The sequence below is a fragment of the Panthera pardus genome, unplaced genomic scaffold, assembly GCF_024362965.1.
Source record: "Panthera pardus isolate Hobbes unplaced genomic scaffold, ASM2436296v1 HiC_scaffold_20, whole genome shotgun sequence".
Classification (NCBI taxonomy): domain Eukaryota; kingdom Metazoa; phylum Chordata; class Mammalia; order Carnivora; family Felidae; genus Panthera; species Panthera pardus.
The window spans coordinates 62,833,568-62,854,040 of record NW_026526766.1 but is presented as its reverse complement, the minus strand read 5'-3'; the positions used below and the strand labels follow the sequence as shown (position 1 = coordinate 62,854,040).

General features: G+C 39.3%; 1 protein-coding gene across 4 annotated transcripts in view; it reads right to left on the bottom strand.

Annotated features, from left to right (window-relative positions):
• PLPPR1 (phospholipid phosphatase related 1) overlaps positions 1 to 20,473 on the bottom strand; it is a 319,601-nt gene that overhangs the window by 126,111 nt on the left and 173,017 nt on the right. For 3 of the 4 annotated variants that reach the window (XM_019454332.2, XM_019454331.2, XM_019454329.2), the window contains one exon: positions 2,329 to 2,436. In XM_019454332.2, the coding sequence (XP_019309877.1) occupies positions 2,329 to 2,391 (63 nt within the window). In that variant the 5' untranslated portion in view covers positions 2,392 to 2,436. Of the gene's footprint in view, positions 1 to 2,328; positions 2,437 to 2,724; positions 2,846 to 20,473 lie in introns of those variants that run through there. The other variant, XM_019454330.2, reaches the window with a different exon arrangement.

The following is a 20,473-nucleotide window of genomic DNA, read 5'->3' as shown; positions in this document are numbered from 1 at the left end:
CCATATCATGGCTATTGTAAATAATGCTGCAATGAACATTGGGGTCCATACAATTATAGGTATTTGACAGCTAAAATACAGGAGAATCATGACAGACACTTTGAGATATACCTCTTCCCCTCTCAATTTCTACTTTATTTCACTTCACTTCCTCTTTTTCTTTCTCCTGCTTATTTCTGAGAGAAGTCACTGATGTACCCTATTTTTTTAAGTTTTTACTTAAATTCCAGTTAGTTAACATAGTGTACTATTAGCCAGTGCACTTGTGATGAGCAGCAGGTGTTGTGTGTATGTGTTGAATCACTAAATTGTACACCTGATGTACTTTAAACTTCCATGCAAAATAAGGACAATACAACAAGAAAAAGAATAAACTGTCTTTCCTTTCTCAGGTTTTTAGACTTATATTTATGGTTGTTAAGGTTAAGGCAGAGAAAGACTGATTTATATCTCTTGTTGCTTGCTCCACCCGTCAGCTCATTGTTCATACATCAGAGGACCAAAAATCTTCAGAGATATACCTTCCAGCAATAAATTAAACCTCTTACTTTGAGGTTTAGATCCTATTTGATTTTTAAGAAAATTTAAAGTAAAATCGCTACCAGGAAGATAAAGATAGTATCAGATGACTTATTGTCCGATTTCCCCCAGCTTACTTTACAAATTTATTTCTCTTACAACAAAGGATTTTAACATTGAAAGACCAACATAGTGCTATAGTCTTCTACATTTTCCCCACGAGCAGCATGAGAAAGGACTCTTTTTCCTTCGTTAAAATTTCAATATGAACAATGGTAACTAGAACCCACGATATACATAAGGTATAGTTATTGTCTGAATGGAGTTATTCTAGGCCTTCTACAGTAAGTTAAAGGAAGAGTATTAAGAACATGTGTTTATGTTGAGAGAAAAGTTCTTTGTTTACCCTTTCAGAGATTCAGCATATTGTGAGTCTGTAGGTCTCCTGACTTATATGAACACCTCTGTCTCAAGTTAATGTTCTATTTCCCCCTAATTCTGCAATACAAACAGATTCACAAACATCACCAGAAAAGAAATCAAATATTATTTGTTCATCTAAACTACCAAGGGATGTCTGCAAGTGAAACTCAAGGATCAGCCAAACCCATGTTTATTGGCCCCAAATCAGAATGTTCAAAATTATTCAACAGACTATATAGACAGACAAAGTTATTTCAAGAGGTAGAAGGTAAAAATACTTCTTGCATTGATGCACAGAAGATGTTTAAGCAACGTATATATTGAAAGTACAGTTTTGAATATAAGTAGTGGTTTAACTCAAGTGTTGTCTGTCTTCACATGGATAGTTAAATGGATCAACATGCATGTTCCTCCCACACTCAGCCAAAAAAAATCCCATAATATAAGAATATGCTACAGCTGGGCCTTGGGATGTAAAGACTATCCTGGCAGTTACCCAGAAAGGAATCTCAGGACACTTACTCTTCAGCTCTTTACATGGTCATATTTTAAAGCCAATCTTTAGGATAAAAAACAACCCATTAGATGCTCTACCTATGTCTTGAGAAGGCAGAAATAATATCTTTGGCAAATCGACATCTTATTTTGAGATAACCTGGAGTAGCTAGCTTTTTCTTTTTTGCATCATATGATTACAAATTTCTTAAAATTTCCAGGTCTCTGCCACCTCCATAAAAACATTATAAAGAGTGAGGTACAGTGGGGGAGTGTAAGGAGTTTAACCAAGAAGATGCTGGAGAAGCGTTTGTTGGTACAGGCTTAGAGCAACTCAACAAAATCATTCACCACCAAAATAAATTGCACATTACACAAGCTCTCAATACTCTACTTTAAAAAAAAATGCCCAGTGGAAACAGTCAATTCTAAGATTTTTTTTCTTTATTTGGGCTGTAAGGCAAAATCTGTCAACTAACATCATCTGTACACAATCTGGTTTATTAACTCCTGAAATATGATATTTATTGTTTAATTGAAATTTTAGTTAACATATAGTGCAATATTGGTTTCAAGAGCAGAATCAGTGATTCTTCACTTATATACAACATTTATTTTTTAAAAACTATCTACTTAAAATGCTGCATTCATAATTCATACATTCAAGTCACTACTGGAAATAAAAGGAATAAATTATTTTGTATCCCATAGATGAAACTTCTTGTCGTATGGCTTCAAATTCAAGGAACGCTTTGAATAATTTATTCCTTACCAATATTTGTGCTACCAAAATTTGTCAATGAGAAGATTAATTTTGTAAAATAATCGAAGTTCTCGGCATAAAAACTACTATTATTCCGATTTGTCCATAAAGGCAAAAAATACACATACCTCAACAAATATAAAACACGGGATGATGGAATAACTTCGTTGAGTGTTGTTTCCTACAGCCATTTCTTACACCATGTAGCAAGGCTGCACCGTCTAAAACTGGCCAGGCTGAAATAGAAACAGGTAGCATGGTATAAGAACCATAAGTTTAGCAGTCCCTTAGGGATTTACATGAAAATATCAGCTACCCTCTAGATAAACAAGCCGTGTGCAAACAATGCAAACAGTGATCTATAACATAATCAAGTCAGACTAATCATCATTTCAGAGAAAAGACATGTATATACTAGCCATGAGCAGTCTAGAGTCTAAATGACAGGTAGTGAACCCCCCACCCCTGCAAAAAAAGCTACAGTGAATCGAATTCTAATTGCCTAGACCTGCACCTTGCTTTACCTGAGTAGACTGCCCTCATGCCATGAAAGGCAGTTTCTGCTACATTTGTTGTTTTCCATACTGCTCAGATCTCCTCTCCCTAGGCCTGATTCTCCCAGTTTGCAAGATTTGTTTCTACCCTTGCCTCTACCTTTGGAGCTGACATTTAGTACTGAGGTACTAACCCCTGACTTCTTACCCTGACCACTCTTTGCCCTTGCTCCTTTGATTATTAATTATTTTGGATTAATACATCACTGATCCCTCTCACTGAGTTCTCTCAGCCCTGTGTGTGTGTGTGTGTGTGTGTGTGTGTGTGTGTACCAAACACAAAACACCATAATAAAATCTCTCAATTTACAAAAATGGAGTATCTAGGCAACCGTAGATTATTTTCAGTATTTGATAGAATATCTCTGACCTTGAACCAAAAATATTCCTGTATTAGATTTGTTTTTTTAAGAAGAATAAAAATTAACCAAACAACCAAGTTGAGGTTTTAGACTTTTATAAAACTTCCAAGGCCAGATGAAAAGAATTTTCCACTACACCTTTATTTTCTATCCAAAGCAACACGTAATATGTTTCAGGTACCTGTTCTTGATAGTTATTATTTTTTGCCTGTTCTGTTTCTGTGTTACCCTTCCTAATAGCTGTCATGGATTATTGCATGAAGAGTGACACAGGACTGCACTTTCCTTAAAGGTCATGAATTAATATTTTTAACTTAATTCTATCTTTGTAAAGTCCTCCTTACCTTTTCTAGAAAGAAATTTTACGTTTCATTCTCTTTTTGAGATACCAGCTTCTCACTTGATTAAAACTTTCTCTGATCAAATTTAACATTTACATGTGGTATTAAGTCCACATCAATCACAGCGCTTAAATTACTTAGGTTTTAGGCAACTTAATTTTTCAATTAAAATCAGATATTATCTGTTATAAAGTAATACCCATAATAAATCTATTTCACCATTCTTTTTTGGGACCTTGGAAGAACTAACTTTTTTACAATTACAAAAGAATCCATATGTAGGGTACAGGTTGAGTTAATCTGGCAACCACATATTCTTTACATTTTACCCTTAATCCAAATATCTTAGAATACACGTATCTATGATTTAGAGGAGTCTGTACTTCTTTCACAGTGCCATATATTTGAAAAGAAAATTAACTTTTAATCACCCCAAAGCAAGCATGGGCACCAGAAAAAGCAAAGGCATCAGACACCTAGCATTTTAGATGGTTTCTCTAGATGGTTAATAAAAAAATAGCAATGAAAAGGAGAATATAAGACAAGACTTGGAGTATCATATAAAATCTCCTTTATCTTCATTCTTTTAGCTCAAAATACAACCTAGCTTTTTACGTGTACAGAGATTTCACACACACACACACACACACACACACATTAACTACACTGAGGCATATTTTACATATATATAATTCACCCATTTCAAGTATTCAATGATATTTTAGTAAATTTACCATGTTGTGCAACTGTCACTATAAAACAATTTTAGCACTTTTTGCTCACCCCAAAAAGAATCATCTTCCTCACCAGCACCTCCCTGACCACTCTACCACTTCTCCAGCCAAGTCACCCACTAATCTACTTTCTGTCTCTATAGAGACTTTCTGTATTCAAGTAAATAGAATTATAAAATATATGGTTTCTTGACCTGGATTCTTTTATTTAGCACTGTTTTTGAGGTTTATTCATGTCATAATGCACATATCAGTAATTTTTTCCTTTTTATTGCTGAATAGTATTCCATTGTGTATCTATAGCACCTTCACCAACTGGTAGAAACATAGGTTGTTTCTAATTTTTGCTGTATCCAATCTTAGGTTGCATCTAGTATTGTGGGTAATGATGCTAAGAACATCTGTGCATAAGTCTTGTGTAGATACATGTTTTCATTTCTCATTGTTAGATACCTAAGGGTATAATTGCTGGGTCATATGCTACATTATATTTAAGAGAACTGTGGACGTGTTTTCCAAATTGGTTGTGTCATTTTACATGGATACCAGCAATGTAAGCCAATTCCCATTTGCCACATCCTAACATTTTTATTGCCTATCTTTTTTTAAATTATAGTCATTCTAGTGGTTATGAGATGATAGCTCATTGTGATTTTCATTTAATAACAAATGATATTGAGCATCTTTTGATGTGCTTATCAGCTGTTACATCTTCTTTTGTGAAATATCTACTCAAATCTTTCCATTTTTTTGACTGGGTTGTTTATCTTATTGCTTTCAAGGTGTAAGTGTTGTTTTACATTCCAAATACAAGTTTCTTATCAGATATGTATTTTGTCTTTTGACTATTAATGTATCTTGGCATAGATTCCTTTAGGTTTTTTTGCTTGGAGATTTCTCACTACTTGAATCTGTGGGTTTATGGTGTTTTTTTTGCCCAGATTCAGGAAAATTTTCAGCGTTATTCCTGGAATACTTTTCAACATGATTTCTCATCTCCTGGGACTCCAATGACATGAATATTAGATGTTTTGCTTTAGTCTATAATGTCCCTGAGACTAATTTTCCACCTCGGTCTATTTTCTCTGTTGTTCAGATTAGGTATTTTCTATTATTCTGTCTTCAAGTTCACTGATTCTTTCCTCTTTCATCTTTATTACGGTGTTGAGTCATATCCATCCACTGAGTTTTTAATTTCAGTTGTATTTTTTAATTCTAGAATTTCCATTTGCTTTTTCTTTATACTTTCTCTTTCTTTACTGATATTACTTTTTTCATTTGCTTCAGCATGTTTGTAATTGTTTATTGAAGCATTTTTATGAAGACCACTTAAAAATTCTTGTCAGATGCTTGTGACATCTATGTCATCTGGGTATTGGTATTTCTTGGTCTTAATTCAGTTTGAGATCATCCCTGTTCTTGGGATGAAGAATGATTTTTGATTGAAACCTTGGGTTATTACATGATAAGGCTCAAGATTTTGTTTAATCCTTGTGTTTTATCATACCTCCTCTGATACTCCTCCAGTAGGTTTGTGTTACAGCCATGTGAAGGTGCCACAGGTTCTCCACTTGGCCTTCTATAACACCTGGTTGGGGAGGGGCCCCTTTGCTAGGCAAAAGTGGAATTCAAGGTCTCTACTGACATCCTGGCTGGAAGGGGGAGAGGTACCTCATTTTTTACTGCTCCCCATGTGGCCTCCACAGACACTGTGGGAAGGTGGCCTCATGATTGCTGAGTAGTGGTAAAATTCCTGACTTTCCACTAGCCCCCCCTCTGATGCCACCCCAATGAAAAGGAAGTAGGGGTTCCTCAGTACTTCCTGGTAGGGGTGAGAGGCCAGGCTCCCCACATATTTCCCTCTGATACTGGGAGGTAGGGAGACAACTCATTACTGCCCTGCATGAAATAAAATTCTGGCTCCCCCTTGACTTTTTCTGACATGACCTCAGCAGGAATCTGAGGGAGTCACCTTATTGCCTAGCAAGGGTAGAAGTCCAGGGTCTCCACTTGGCCTTCACTAGTTCAGCAGAAGAGATGGGACTATAGTTTTTTCTGTGGTGTTTGGCTGGAGTCAAGAGGTTCTTTTCTAAAAGTTTTCTGTTTTCCTCGGCTGCCTTTTCCCTACCCTTTGGCTGAGATTTTCTTGGGGCTATTTTGTCTGTGAGTATTATTCTTCCCTGGGTATCCAGATTCTCCATCTAGTCTGAGAGAAGCGGCAAAAAGAAAATCATGGGAACTCACTGTTGTGTTGTTTCTTGTGTGCTAAGGTCCTTAGATAGTCTACTTTTCCTTCTATCTCTCAGTTTCCTTATGTTTATAGAACATTTAAGATTTTTAGTTGTTTTCAGTCGAAGGCACAGGGAAAAGTACATCTTACTCCATGCTCCCAGAAACAGAAGTCATCAGAATCTTTTTGAAGAAGTACCACATAGTCCAGTCACCAAGATTCTAGTACAGCCCAGCCCAGCTTTGTTCTCATGAACTTGAGTTTCTCAGTGCCCAAGGTTTCAAAATAAGAGAACATATCTTATCATTCATTCATTCATTCATGAGTCCCTAAGTCATGCCACATATCCCATTAGGCAAAACCAGAAGCAATGAACTGGTCAAATACCCTGTGGGTATAACAGGAAGAAGGATAGGAAGGATAGGAAGAAGGAAGAAGGATAATGATAGCAAAAATAAATAATCAATTCTAATTCTTTCGGTCAGGGATCTCTTTATCCATCAGTTATATTGTACATTAATCTTTTATGCATTAGGCACAGTAGACATAGTGCCTAGGATCCATAATACTTTTAGGGGCCTATGCAAAGGTTTTAATTTCCTCTAAAACCAGAAAATGGATTTTGAGGCGGAAGAAAATTTTAATATATATTATTAAATTTAGTTTTATGCCAATTGTAAAATATAAATTTTAATTTTTTTTAACTAGAGAGAGGGGTCCCCAAAGGCAAAGTTGCTTAGAGTCCACAAAATAATGCAGCTCTAGTTGAAGAGAAAGTTGAGGAAAGGTTTCTTAGAAGAGACGGCTATTTAAGTTGATCAAAATAAAAGCAGAGGAGGATGAGAGAGGCATTTCAGCTAAAGAGAGCAGCAGGAGCAAACGTTCCGAAGACATGAATATGAATCAGCCTAACATGTGTGAGAAGCTAAAAACAAAGAGCAGGTCAAATGTATGAGAACCAGGATGAGCAACAGAAGTACCAAAATTTATGTACATGTAGCTCTTTGTGCACAAACTCTCACAATCAGAGTAACTCAAGAATAAGAAATATGAGCGGTCTATTTCCATATCAGATAGTAACATAGGGAAAAAAGAGAATATGGACAGACAATGCTGTTTCTTGGTAATAAACTCAGACAGAGCTCTTATTTCTAAGCAGCTAAGTATATTATAAATCAGAATTGTCTAATGAAGCGATCACTGCCATCTCCTATATTTCCATTGATTTTTCCACATAATTTCCTCTTATTTATGGGAATCGTTATAATTCCTAATCAACCCATGATAGATACAAAAATAATTACTGATTACAAAGTATCTGTTTTTGTGATTCTGAAAATTGATGGTGATGAAGCATGGTAACAGCTAGACTTCATTTTTAAGTTTTGCATAGTTGGCTCCAGCTGGTCAGTCAAGGAAGCTGCAAAGAAGAAAAATGTCTATGAAAAATAGTCACCATAATCCAGTGGGCCTTTCTGCCCAACTTTGATGTGAATCTAAAATTGCCAGTGGCCAAAGTCATAGCCTATGGTCATTCTCAGTAGCCTAGAGTCTATTATGCTAGGGAAGCTAGAGCTTTCTCCTTTTACAGAGACAATTTTGAGCTAATTTTGCCAAAAAATGCCATGGTTCCTTTCAAAGTTAGGATGATATGAATTAATAGACCTCACTAAAACAAAAATATAAAAACCACATAGGCAACAACAACAACAAGGACACCAAAAATGGTACCCTTCCAAGGAAGTCAAGAATTCTTCACTCTGAGGCCACAGTTAGGACAGTGTTTTTGAACCCCATCACTATTGATATAGTGGGCTGGATAATTATTTCTTGTGAGGGGCTTTCCTGAACATTGTTAGATGTTTAGTTATATCCCTGGCTTCTAGCCATGAGATGCCAACAGTAGCAACCCCCTTCCCAAATCATTGACAACTAAAAGTTTACAGACATTGCCAGATGTCCCCTTCAAGAGGGGAGGTGGTGGGGGTAGAGATGGACTCTAGGGGAGAACCACTAATTTAGGAGGATTGAAAGTAGAGCTCCTAGAAAATGAGAATTTTTAAGCTGATGAAGAACTTGCTTCACCTGGGATAAAGGCCACAGTTTTACCCAAGGGGACAAACCTATTCCTGCTTAGTACCCAAGAGAGGGAAATTTGGATTTTTTGTTTGTTTTTTACCATATGGCGTGGGATCTCAAAAAGGGAGTGTTGAAAACAAGCTTAAACAACCTTAAAATAGCTCTGAAGGGATTATGCTTCCAGCTAAAAGAAAGTAACTGAGACTGGATTTCATGCCTGACAACTCAAACATACAAACAAAAATAAAAAAGACAATGGTATTTGAGGCATGGGACATGAGGCAACAAAGGGTGGTGATCCCTGAAAGATGAGAACACACAAAGGTGAGCCCCAGGACTGCCCTAGCTTATTGGCTGGAGGGTCTTCAGGCCATGGTAGGGAAAGGAGAACCCAGAAGAATGGCTAGTGGTCTCCCTGAGTAGATAGAGATGAGAATGTGGAGAAAGCCTACACAACTGAAGTTCCCAAGGCAGAGTACAGAGAAGAGAATAATGCAGAGACACAGTTGAGTGTGCTGCAGAGGGTCCCTTGTGTGTTTTTAGCACAGTACTGATGAGCATGAATGGAAAGTAGTACCCAAGGCCTGAAAAAAACCACCCAAAGGGATTAAAGCAAATAATCACCAGGGCTCACACACGGGCAAGAATACTTTCTGTTCCCACCACCAAAACAGACTCCCAGTTTGCCAGACAACAGGTAGAGGGACTTCAGTGTTGGTTAATTAATAACCACTATGAAAATATTTCTCATCCAGGAACCACAAATGGCACTGAGAAGTACTCCTTGTAGACTATTACTGGGTTTTTGTCTTTCTTTCATTTGTGTGTTGCAGAATACTAAATATTTATTGAGATTCTGGGCCACTGAGTGGTATGCTTTTCCCAGGTGTTAGGGGGAGCCACAGAAGCAAGAATATGTACCAGCACAATCCATAACCCAGGTCATGTCAAAAACATCTCTGACATGAGTTTTACAACACTTGAACATGGTGGAACTTTCTAGAAATTCCACAAAACTTAGGTTTATGTAAGATTAAACTGAGATTAGGCCTACAATTAGTTTAAGATGAGATTATGTCTACAAAGGGGGAAAATAGGGCTTATTTCTACGTGACTCAAATCTTTTTAAAAATTTTTAAATATTTATTTATTTTTGAGATGGGGGGAGACAGACAGAGAGAGAGAGAGAGAATGAATCTGAAGCAGGCTCTAGGCTCCGTGCTGTCAGCACAGAGCCCGACACAGGGCTCCAACTCGTGAACTGTGAGATCATGACTTAAGTCAAAGTCTGATGCTTAACCAACTGAACTGCCCAGGCGCCCCCAAATCTTCTTTTTTAATGTTTATTTGAAAGAGAGAGAATGAGTGTGTGTGAGGGAGGGAGGAGAGAGAGAGGGAGAGAATCCCAAGCAGGCTCCTCACTGTCAACACAGAGACTGTTTCATGAACCATGACTGATCTCATGAAATCAAGAGTTGGATGCTTAACTAACCGAGCCACACAGGCAGCCCATGACCAAAATCTTAACTGGAGGTAAAGGAAATTGTAGAAAAGGAGAAATTAAAAGGTAAGGAAAAATGAGTTGTGAGAATTTCATTTTATTCACTAGTACTCAGGGTGAGCCATAATCCCCCAATCCAGCTTCTCTTTCACACATGTTAAATAGGCATTAACTTCCTTGGTGGTGCTGAGATACCCCTCACTGTTCTGGATCATTTCTATTCAGTACATTATCTCCAACCAGGATCACACTTTGCATTTAATTTCCCAAAGCTGGAAAACCTATTTCTTTTTTTATTTCTTTTTCTTTTCTTCTTCTTCTTTTTTTTTTCTTTTTTTTTCTTTTTTTCTTTTCTTTTTTTTTTTTTTTTACAGCAACAAAGACATGAAGGGATAGGAATGAACTGAATGGGTTGTAGGTGAGCGCTAAACAGATTTTATCATCAGATGGTGTGGGATTTAGGAAAGAACTACTTAGGCTCTCAAGACAAATTCTTTACTCTGTTTTCAAAGCTTGTGAACAATGATGATGTGAAGACCCTATATAATAGGAGAATGGCTTTGGCACTCCCTTTTCCTTCCAGTTTCTTCCCTGCACAGTCTCACAATTAGATCCACAGTCCAGCCCTTGAACTAGTTCAGACTAAGGCAGGGAGATATACAGAGCAAAAAACCCCACAATCCAGGGAAATCTAGAATGGAGGCAAACCTTTACAAAATACCCACAACTCAGGGGCCTTTTGAGGATACCTGGGCCCCCACATTGCTTTTGAGAGGCTTTTCAGACCCAGGAATGATTCCAGGTTTCCCTAGGGCTCCAAGACAGCCACTGCCCTTTGTCACCAGAGTATCATTTGCATTTAGGGTCCCTCCTGCTGGACCTCTCACACCCGAAGCAGAGGTTGCCTGGCTAATGTCTAAGCTTGCTGTCGCTTTCTGCCCTGGTTCAGTTTCTTACTTAGCTCCTAGTCCTAACTAGGTCTTGAGTCAATCATTTCTAGGTTTTGCATGAACTCAACAATATGATACTAACGTAGGTCTTGGCTCAATCCCTTTTGCCTATTCCAGCTAGCTAAGACCACTATACTTTGGACCCAAAGGACAATGAGAAATAAAGTGTTTTTAAAGTCCTAGAAATCAAAATGTAAAACTGAAAACATTCCAAAATGTAAAATTGAAAGGTGGGGGGAATTATTCCACTGAATTCTACTTCTGAGTCTTTGATCGTTTAAAAAAATCACTTTAGATTGCTGCTTTAAAAGGTATATGCCTTGGGCGCCTAGGTGCTCAGTTCTTAAGCTTCTTACAACGGCTCAGGTCATGATCTCACAGTTGGTAAGTACGAGCCCCACTTTGGGTGACCCCTACTTCCCTTTCTCTCTCTGTCTCCCTCCTTCCCTCTCTTTCTTACTGCCCCTTGTGGGATTCTTTCTCTCTCTCTCTGCCCCTCGCTCACTTGTATCCTTTCTCTAAATAAATAAATAGATAGATAAATAAAATGTATATGCCTTAAATAACAAAAGTTAAAAGTTAAAAAAAAAGAGAGCCAAAGTCCACCTAAACGTGAGCCATCTCTGTAGAGATTAATCTTTTAAAAATATGGAGAACAAGGATGAGGTCAAGCACCAAGCTCAGCAGGTGACCTGAAGCAATTGGGAGGAAAGCGTCTGAGCGTCTAAATGGCTGATTGGAAGGGCTGCCCAAGACTGCCTTATGGGTCACAACCAGGAGAACCGCTTAATAGGAAAACAGTGCCCAGACAAGCAGGGTGTTGCTCTCATTTCTTTTAAAAAATTGTTGATATTGTTTACCCCTAATTTTCCACACACACAAAACACACACACACACACACACACACACACACACACACACACAAAACCTAGCTGAAAAAGGTAGCAGGGCATAAAGGGCTTTCCTTATTTATAAAGTAGTGAGTTAATGTTTCCTTCAATAAAGTCAAAGGGTGAGGGAAATGAGGTTTGATGCTCAGTTAAACTGAAATCTTGAAACAGTGGAGCAAGAACAAGAAGTATGTCCACACAGGGACGGACAGACAGACACACATACACACACACACATACACAGACTTGGACATTAGGAAAGTTTCAGCAGAAGTTGTGTTCAGCTTAAAGTCTGGGGAAAAAATAGGCAGAGAATATGTTGCCATTGCTCTTAACCAAAAAGCAGTGAATGTGATTCTTAAACAAGGTATTTGTATTCCTTTACATCTGGCTCCGGTTATAAAATTTCAAATATAATTTCAAAAGCAATCGCAGATATTAATAACAAAATTTACAATGATGCCACCATCATGATCTATGTTATAGGACAGACTTGTTAGGGGTAAAGAATTGTTTTATTGTGGTCTCTCACATCCTTCCAGGGAAAAATGCCCAGTGGTAAGGTTTAAGATGAACTTGTGCTTGATTAAAGTCTATTCAAAAATGGGCCATATTTTAGAAAAGATCTGGTATTCCTAGTATTAAAATGCCTTTTACAAACTATTTGGAAGACAGACTTTGAGAAGACGGTACCATTTTGTCCATTCACCCATCAAAAGCCTTTATAAGTACCTACTAACTACAAGGCCTTAGGCCTTGAGTGATGTAAATATGAGTCAAACAGCCATTGACAGCAGGCAACTCTCAACCTAGTAGGAACATAAATACAGACAAATTCAGAGTCCTTTAAAAATGTGGATGATGAGAATTCATAGGAAGAAGAAATTATTTCCATGGAGGACATCTGAGGTGTGTCTGTGAGGACAGGTAAGGAGGAGATGTATGAATAGGCCGAGGAGAGGTATTTCCAGACATTAGAATGAGCAAAGTATGGAGCAGAACAGCCCAGACAATATCCAAGGTATATGGAATTATGGTTAAACAAGTTTGGCCAGCACACAGGAGACACCAAGAAAATGGACCTGGGTATAGCCAGAGGATTGGGACTGGGTTGTAGAATGCCAAGCTAAAGATTTTAGAGTCTCTGCATTTCCTATGGCTCATAGGATGGAAGTTAGATGGCGGTAGGTGAACTGTGGAGTTAGGAAGACCTATTAGAGACCATGGTCATCTAGTTGAGATGGGATTAGAACCATGCAAGACCTGGATTCAATCCAGGTTTTATATTTTTGAAATGAACAGGGAGTAGAAGTAGATAGGAGTCCCTGTTTGCATATGGGCCTCTCTCAGTAGCCTAGAAGTGAATTTGTTCAATATTAAGTTCAGAGGGACCAGAGTACCCTTTCAGACTTCCTGGTCATTGGTTCCTCAACATTCCTCTCTGAATTCTGTTGTGGTTTGCATCTCCAGGGCCACAGTGGTTTCTAATGATCCAAGAGATGGGATCACTAATTAAGTGGAAAGAAAAACAGCAAAAGATCAAGTCCAAGCTGGAGAAGGGAGGAAATGCCCCATAGACTATAATTTTAAAGAAGCTACACAGGAAAGTCTTTTTGGGGTGTGGTGTTTCCAGGATATTAGACAGCCCTTTACGGTCTTGCCTGCAGGGATGTATGTCACAAGCTGTTCTGAGCAGTGGGGAGTCTGCGAAACTGTTGTTCTGCCAAGCAAGGCTGCATTTTCCAATTTAAAGCTAAGCTGCCCAGGAGCCAAGCTGTTTGTTTTTCAGAAGAGAAGACAGGAAGAGAGAGAGACAGAGAGAGAGAGAAAATATAAACATGTGTGTGTGAGAGAGGGAGACAGACAGAAAGCACAGAGAGACGGAGGGATCCATGAGTTAAGATACCAAATCTATCCTGATGGCAACTCTCTGGAACAGAGTGGTTTTATTTTTGTCATTAGATTCTCGATCCTTGGGCACCCTCAGAAATTATTGCCAGAAGTCCCAATGGCCTCATGACAGGTTAATTAATTAGCTCTGTTGGACCCTGTTGGGTTCTCACAGGAGACAGGAAATAGAATCAAGAGGAAATCCCTTTCACCACGGGAGGTTACAGAGGAGGGTTAGACAACACTGGTGTGAGCCTTGGTTTGCCCACAGTCAGGGGAGGATTGCATTTAATCAGTGACTGAACCAAACTTAGGATTTTGAATGAGTATAATAATAATGATAATATGGCCCGCTAGTCTCCTTGATAAACATCCATTGAGGACTTACTATTCCACGACAGGCTTTATACAAGTTAATACCTTTATAGTTTTACTTTTTACAATTAACACTACAATGCTTTTTGGGTAATTTGCATATGAGATGGAAGATACGCTGACTGTTCTTGAATATTGCAGCCTGCCTGCCTCATCTAGTATTCCTGCTCCTTACCCTGTGTCTACTTTCTCTTTTATCTATACCACCTGACACCTAACATATGATATCATTTATTTATTGTATTTATTATCTTTCTCCAACTTCCAGAATGGAAGTGTCACAACTCCTTGTCTATTTTGTTCCCCAGTTGTACTCCAAGTGTCTTTTGGAAAGATGACATGAAATAATTACAACTAAGATGAAAAAACATGGTCTCTCTGGAGGAAAATCCAAAGAAAATCCATGGCCAGGAAAATCTCCCCTGAAGAAGGGATCCTTGGATGCAGAGGAGTGAGGAGGGTGGGTGGGAACCATCCTCCTTTTGAAGGCAATAGCGTATGGGAAGTTCCCAAGATGAGAGAAGGCACGGCCATCTGGCTAAAACATAAAGAGCATGGTCAAGGGGACAAGTAGTGAGGTGAGGGAAGAGAAGGCCCAAGATGACACAGGGTAGGCCATATTAAAGACTTTGGAATTAGTTCTAAGAATAATAGTAAACTATTGAAAAAAAATTTTTTTTAATGTTTAGAGAGAGAGAGAGAGAAAGAGAGAGAGGATCCTAAGCAGGCTCCTCGCTGGAAGCACAGAGCCTGACATGGGGCTTGATCTCATGAACCTGAGCTGAAGTCAAGGGTTGGATGCTTAACCTACTGAGCCCCCAGGCACCTCAGCTACTGAAAGGCTTTAAGGGAGAAAGCTGTCATACCCTGATTTGTGTTCACTAAAGATCGTTTGGGGTACAGATGATGGTTTGGGAGAACAAGACAAGAATGGATACAGTGAGGCGGCCAGCTAAAAGACTGTGCTATCATCTAGACAAGAGGAGAAGGTGGCCTGGGTTAAGGCAATGGCACTAGACACACACAGATGAGTGAATTCAAATTCACTTTGAATTTGAGCATCTAAGATTTAGTCATTGGTCAAAGTAGGAGTGATGGAAATGTTAAAATGCTTTTTCCTATTTATTTAAATCCCTCAAACTAAAATACTCATCTTTCTGGTGCTGTCTGCAGTAGTGATGAACAACTTTCTGTTTACCCTCCTGTGAGATCACCTGTAGCCTACTCCTCAGTCTTTCCTCATGAATCCCAGTTGTGTCTTCTCAGCTTTCATGTGGCCCAGAAATAGACAGACTGTTCTGGAGAATTGCCTCACAGGATCTCCTTGTAAAATACCATGCTTAAAGAACAACAAAACCAATACCTTACCATAAATGTATTCTCCAAATAAGTTGGGATTCCTAAATATTAACAAATGCCCTTCCTTATTTTTTCTGCCTTTCCAACTCCTACATATCCTTCAAGGCACAATTCAATGTCAGCCTCTTCCAGGAAGTCTTCTTAGTTTAGTCGGTCAGCCATTCACGACACTCAGGCTTTGATCCACCAATAAGCTATGCACGTGTACTATCTGAGCATTTGCTTGGTTTAATCACAGGCAAGGCTAAATCATCATCAATGATAGGCTGGAGGAGGGGCGCCTGGGTGGCGCAGTCGGTTAAGCGTCCGACTTCAGCCAGGTCACGATCTCGCGGTCCGTGAGTTCGAGCCCCGCGTCAGGCTCTGGGCTGATGGCTGGGAGCCTGGAGCCTGTTTCCGATTCTGTGTCTCCCTCTCTCTCTGCTCCTCCCCTGTTCATGCTCTGTCTCTCTCTGTCCCAAAAATAAATTTAAAAAAAACGTTGAAAAAAAAAAATTTAAAAAAAAAAAAATAAAAAAAAAATGATAGGCTGGAGCGAGGCAATCTCTTAGACCCCTTTTGTGTTCTCATTTTGTCTGTCAAACTCTAAAGTTCTCAGTTAACTTTCTGTTGCACATGGGTTATCTTTATTCCAGATTACCAACTACAAGAGTGATCTGACTTGTCTTAGTGGCTCCCATAGCATCTGGCACAGTGCCAAATGACAACACATGGTGACAGTTGCAGTTACAGTTGTTCCAAAGAGAAGGTAGAAGGGGTGACTGAGCTTGCCTCCCTCCACCTCCCTCCTCACTTCCCCACTCTCTACATCAATGCCCCAGGGAATCAAGTAGACAGCAAAAACTGGTCATGGTAGACTTCTCAAATCTTTAAAAGACCCTCTAATTAAAGCACAGCCAATTCATTAACAGTAATACTAGAAGGGAAATGAATGAAATCAAACTATTAGCCCCAATTTTTTTTTTTTGAGAGAGAGAGAGCACGTGCATGTGCACATGTGTGAGTCAGGGACAGGCAGAGAGAGGAGAGAGAGAATCCCAAGCAGGCTCCACACTATCAGTGCAGAGCCCGATTTGTAGCTCAAACTCATGAATTGTGAGATCATGACCTAAGCTGAAATCAAGAGTCGGACACTTAACTGAGCCATCCAGACACCCCCAAACTATTAACCCAATTTTGGATCAAAAGTTCTCACCTGTTATTGCACTAAAATTACTAAAAAAACAAAAACAAAACACCACAAAACAAAACAAACAAATAACCCCAAACACAAAGTACTTTGAGTTTTCCTTCCTTTTTCTATTTTTAGTGGAACCATTTATAAAGGCATCAAAAGGCCAGGATAGAAGGGATGAGGGCAAAAGCAAAAATTTACATAGGATATGTACCCATTTAGCACTCACAACAACCCTGTGAAATAGATTTCATTATGAACTATATTTTGATAAGAGAACAGTTACAGAAAATTTAAACAGAGTGCCCAGGATCACGTAGGTGGTATCAAAGCTGACATTTATAGCCTAGGTGCCTGACCCCAAAGTCTGTGTACTTAGTCACTACATCAGTTTCTTCTCCAGAAAAATGAAAAAGGAAGCAAAGGGCTTAATCCATATCCCCGGTCCTCAGCCTTCTGGCTAATGGTCAGTTCACTCTCTGATGCACTGGGGCTTTTTAGAGTCCAATAAGCACCCAGGGATTGTGATTCCCTGATATGAGCCCTCAGTTTTTCCTAATTTAATTTCTAATTTTTTTAAATGTTTATTTGTTTTTGAGAGAGAGAGAGAGACGGAGCACTAGTGGGAGAGGGGCAGAGAGAGAGGGAGACACAGAATCCGAAGCAAGCTCCAGGCTCTGAGCTGTTAGCACAGAGCCTGATGCGGGGCTTGAACCCACAATCCATGAGATCATGACCTGAGCTGAAGTCATGGGATGGTCTCATGTCTCAACTGGCTGAGACACCCAGGTGTCCCAGTTTTTCCTAATTTTAAAAGAACTTCCACAAGCCGCGAATCAAGATACATACAGTGACTGTATTTGGGGGACCTTATTCTTTTCTCTATCCCACTGACACTCCACACTTCATAAGACTATAAAATCGTTCCAGGGATTTGATGTTATTTTATAGTCCGATCTGGAATTGGTTAAGATAGCCCTGCAAAAGGCACATGTTTGCTGACCACCCATGCTGATATCTAAGAACAAACTTTGAGATGAAGTTAACACCTGTTCCAATGTTCTAACACATCCTCCTTTCTCTCTGTGCTTTGCTAGCTTGTAACCCACAGAGTCTGAACAGGTTCACTATCAACCTCATGCATCAGCCTGAGGTCACTACAATGCCACCAGAATGTCAGGATTTCCTCCTGAGGTCAGTATCAACCCTCATCCCATAAGTAAATGTAACTTTATATCTAGATGAAGAAGCCCCATCTCCATGGACTTGAGTGCTAGTTTTAGGGTCTGACAGGTATGGATCTGGACCCAGGTCATTACTGGAACCAAGTAAGTAGATTAAGTCCTTGTGACTTGCTGTGTTTATTCTTTTGTACTGTTGTGGGTGTATTGGGGTAATTGCTGTGAGGGATAAATTACACGATGTGTACAGTGTTCAGCATGTGCCAGGTGTTCTGAAAACATTTGTGGAATGAAAGTTTTCCGCTCAGCACTTACAGTTCCAGTTTCTATCTTTGTCTTCCAGCGTCCAGACACCACTGGTTAGAGGGAAGCCATACGACTCAGGTTAACAAGAAGGGACCGTTTGTAGAGAACATGAGCAATACTTATTAAACATCTTCCTTACTCATATAGAGAAAAAGATTATGAATCACTGAGCTGTGGCTATTTCTCAGGACATCTAATTTGTTCACATCAGTTTTCAGAGAAGCCTTAGATTCAAATAGGAGTTGACTTCACATTTCCCCCCCTCACAGAGAAACCACAAGGCAGTCAGGCAGGTAGCAGGCTGCATCTCGGCTGTCAGGGTTTTAGAAGGAGGAAATTTATTCTTAAGATTGGAGGAGAAATGTGGATAATGAGATAAGGGAAGCGATGAACCAAACAGCAAGAAAAATTAAAAAGCACTTGCGGGTTCTCCCGGAAACCCTTAATTAACCACATTCTTCACAACACAGAACTAAGCCATTTGGGCAACCAGGAAATACCCTGTAGAGTTCGGTGATGGGTCAATGCTGCCAAAGTGTTAGGTCAAACCCCAAAGATTCTAGAAGCCCCCAAAAGCAAAATTCAAAAGCCAGGGTGAGGTTGAAGCTAGAATGCCCTAAATTTAATAAACAAATGAATCCAGGGTGCCTGGGTGGCTCAGTTGGTTAGGCATCTGGCTTTTGATTTTAGCTCAGGTCATGATCTCAAGGTTGGGTTCCTGAGATCAAGCCCCGTGTCAGGCTCCACACTGGGTATAGAGCCTACTGAAAATTCTCTTTCCCTCCCTCTGCTCCGCACCCCCCCCCCCACTCTCTCAAAATAAGTAAACTTTAAAAAATTTTTCAATTAAAAAAAAATAAAATAAACCAATGAATCCAATTCTTTCAAGTTTAGTACATCGGGCTAAGAGGACTTTGCCACCACAGCTCTAAAAGAGGGGAAGAGACAGGTGCAGAAATGTGTACCTATGCTGTTAGCCCAAAACTCTCAAGTCATTCCTGAAGTAAGTAAAGCCAGCCACAAAATTATTTACTTTGCCCTCCTGGAAGCCAGGCACCTTTGTCACTGATCTGCAGATGAGCCCAAATAATTTCTAACCAAAGCATTTTATTTAAGGCCTTTATATCAGCACTTCTGGGTGCAATCCAAAATCTTACATCAACTTCGTGTTAGCACAAAGGCAAGGCAGAAGATATTCCTGCTGCTGGGAGCAGAGAAAACTCTGTCAGTCTGTGTTTATTCATACAGATACACCTGGTTGAAAAATGAAAATTGCAACCAAAACAAAGATTGTTTACTGGATACCCAGTACATTATGATTCAACACAGACTTAACTGGCTACATCCTCATTCCAGTTCTTTAAGGAAGATATTCTTTTAACCTTGTTTTATAGTCATGGATACTGAGACCGAAAGGGGTTACATAATTTGCCTCAGGATGGTTCAAGCCTAACAGGTACTAACACTAGGACATAAACTAGGTCCATTGAACTCCATGCTGCCATGCTAACTCCCCATCCTACACAATGCTTACCCAGGAGAGGCAGGCTACTGCTATTTTAGGAGGATAAATATTTACTGTAATAAACTATTTACCCTAAATGATTAGTATGAATTAAATGTTCATAATAATGGGGTCTCAGGCTAGGAAGCTATTCCATGAGCTATCTAGTCCAAGGACATTCTATACTTAAAGTTTCAGAAAAGGACTTCTATACAGTTTTGAAAAAGGTAATCATTTCCCAGAGAGACAGACGGTCTTGTCATCTGGGAAAATCCCTTTATCAGATACTCTTTTCTCTTCCATTCAATAAGTGACTTATATTTTCGAATGTGAAGGAGAGAATTTGCCACCCCAAAACATGCTTTTTTGGCATAAGGATTATCATGAGCTGGTTATTCTCAAGAAACAGTAGACATGGGAGAATATTTGAAGACCAAGTATAAGTTACCCTTTTGTAAGGGACATTTACATTTGTAATGTAAATGTTTGTAAGGGTCTCTCTGTCTCTGTCTCTCTCTCTCTAGCAAGAAGAAAAGGAAGACTACATTTATAGAAACTCTTATCAGTGGAGAAGGCAATGACTTAAAAGTGCTTAACAACTTTACCCTTGTTTCCTGAGGTGTTCCTGGTTACCTCCCATACTTGCTCCCTTCCCCACCCGCTATGTCTTTCTTTTGTTTTTAACTGGAGATGGTATTTAAGGTGGTGGCTTGGGGTGCCTAGGTGGCTCACTTAAGCACCTGACTTTGGCTCACAGTTCCTGAGTTCAAGTCCTGCATCAGGCTCTGTGCTGACAGCTCAGAGCCTGGAGTCTGCTTCAGATTCTGTGTCTCCCTTTCTCCC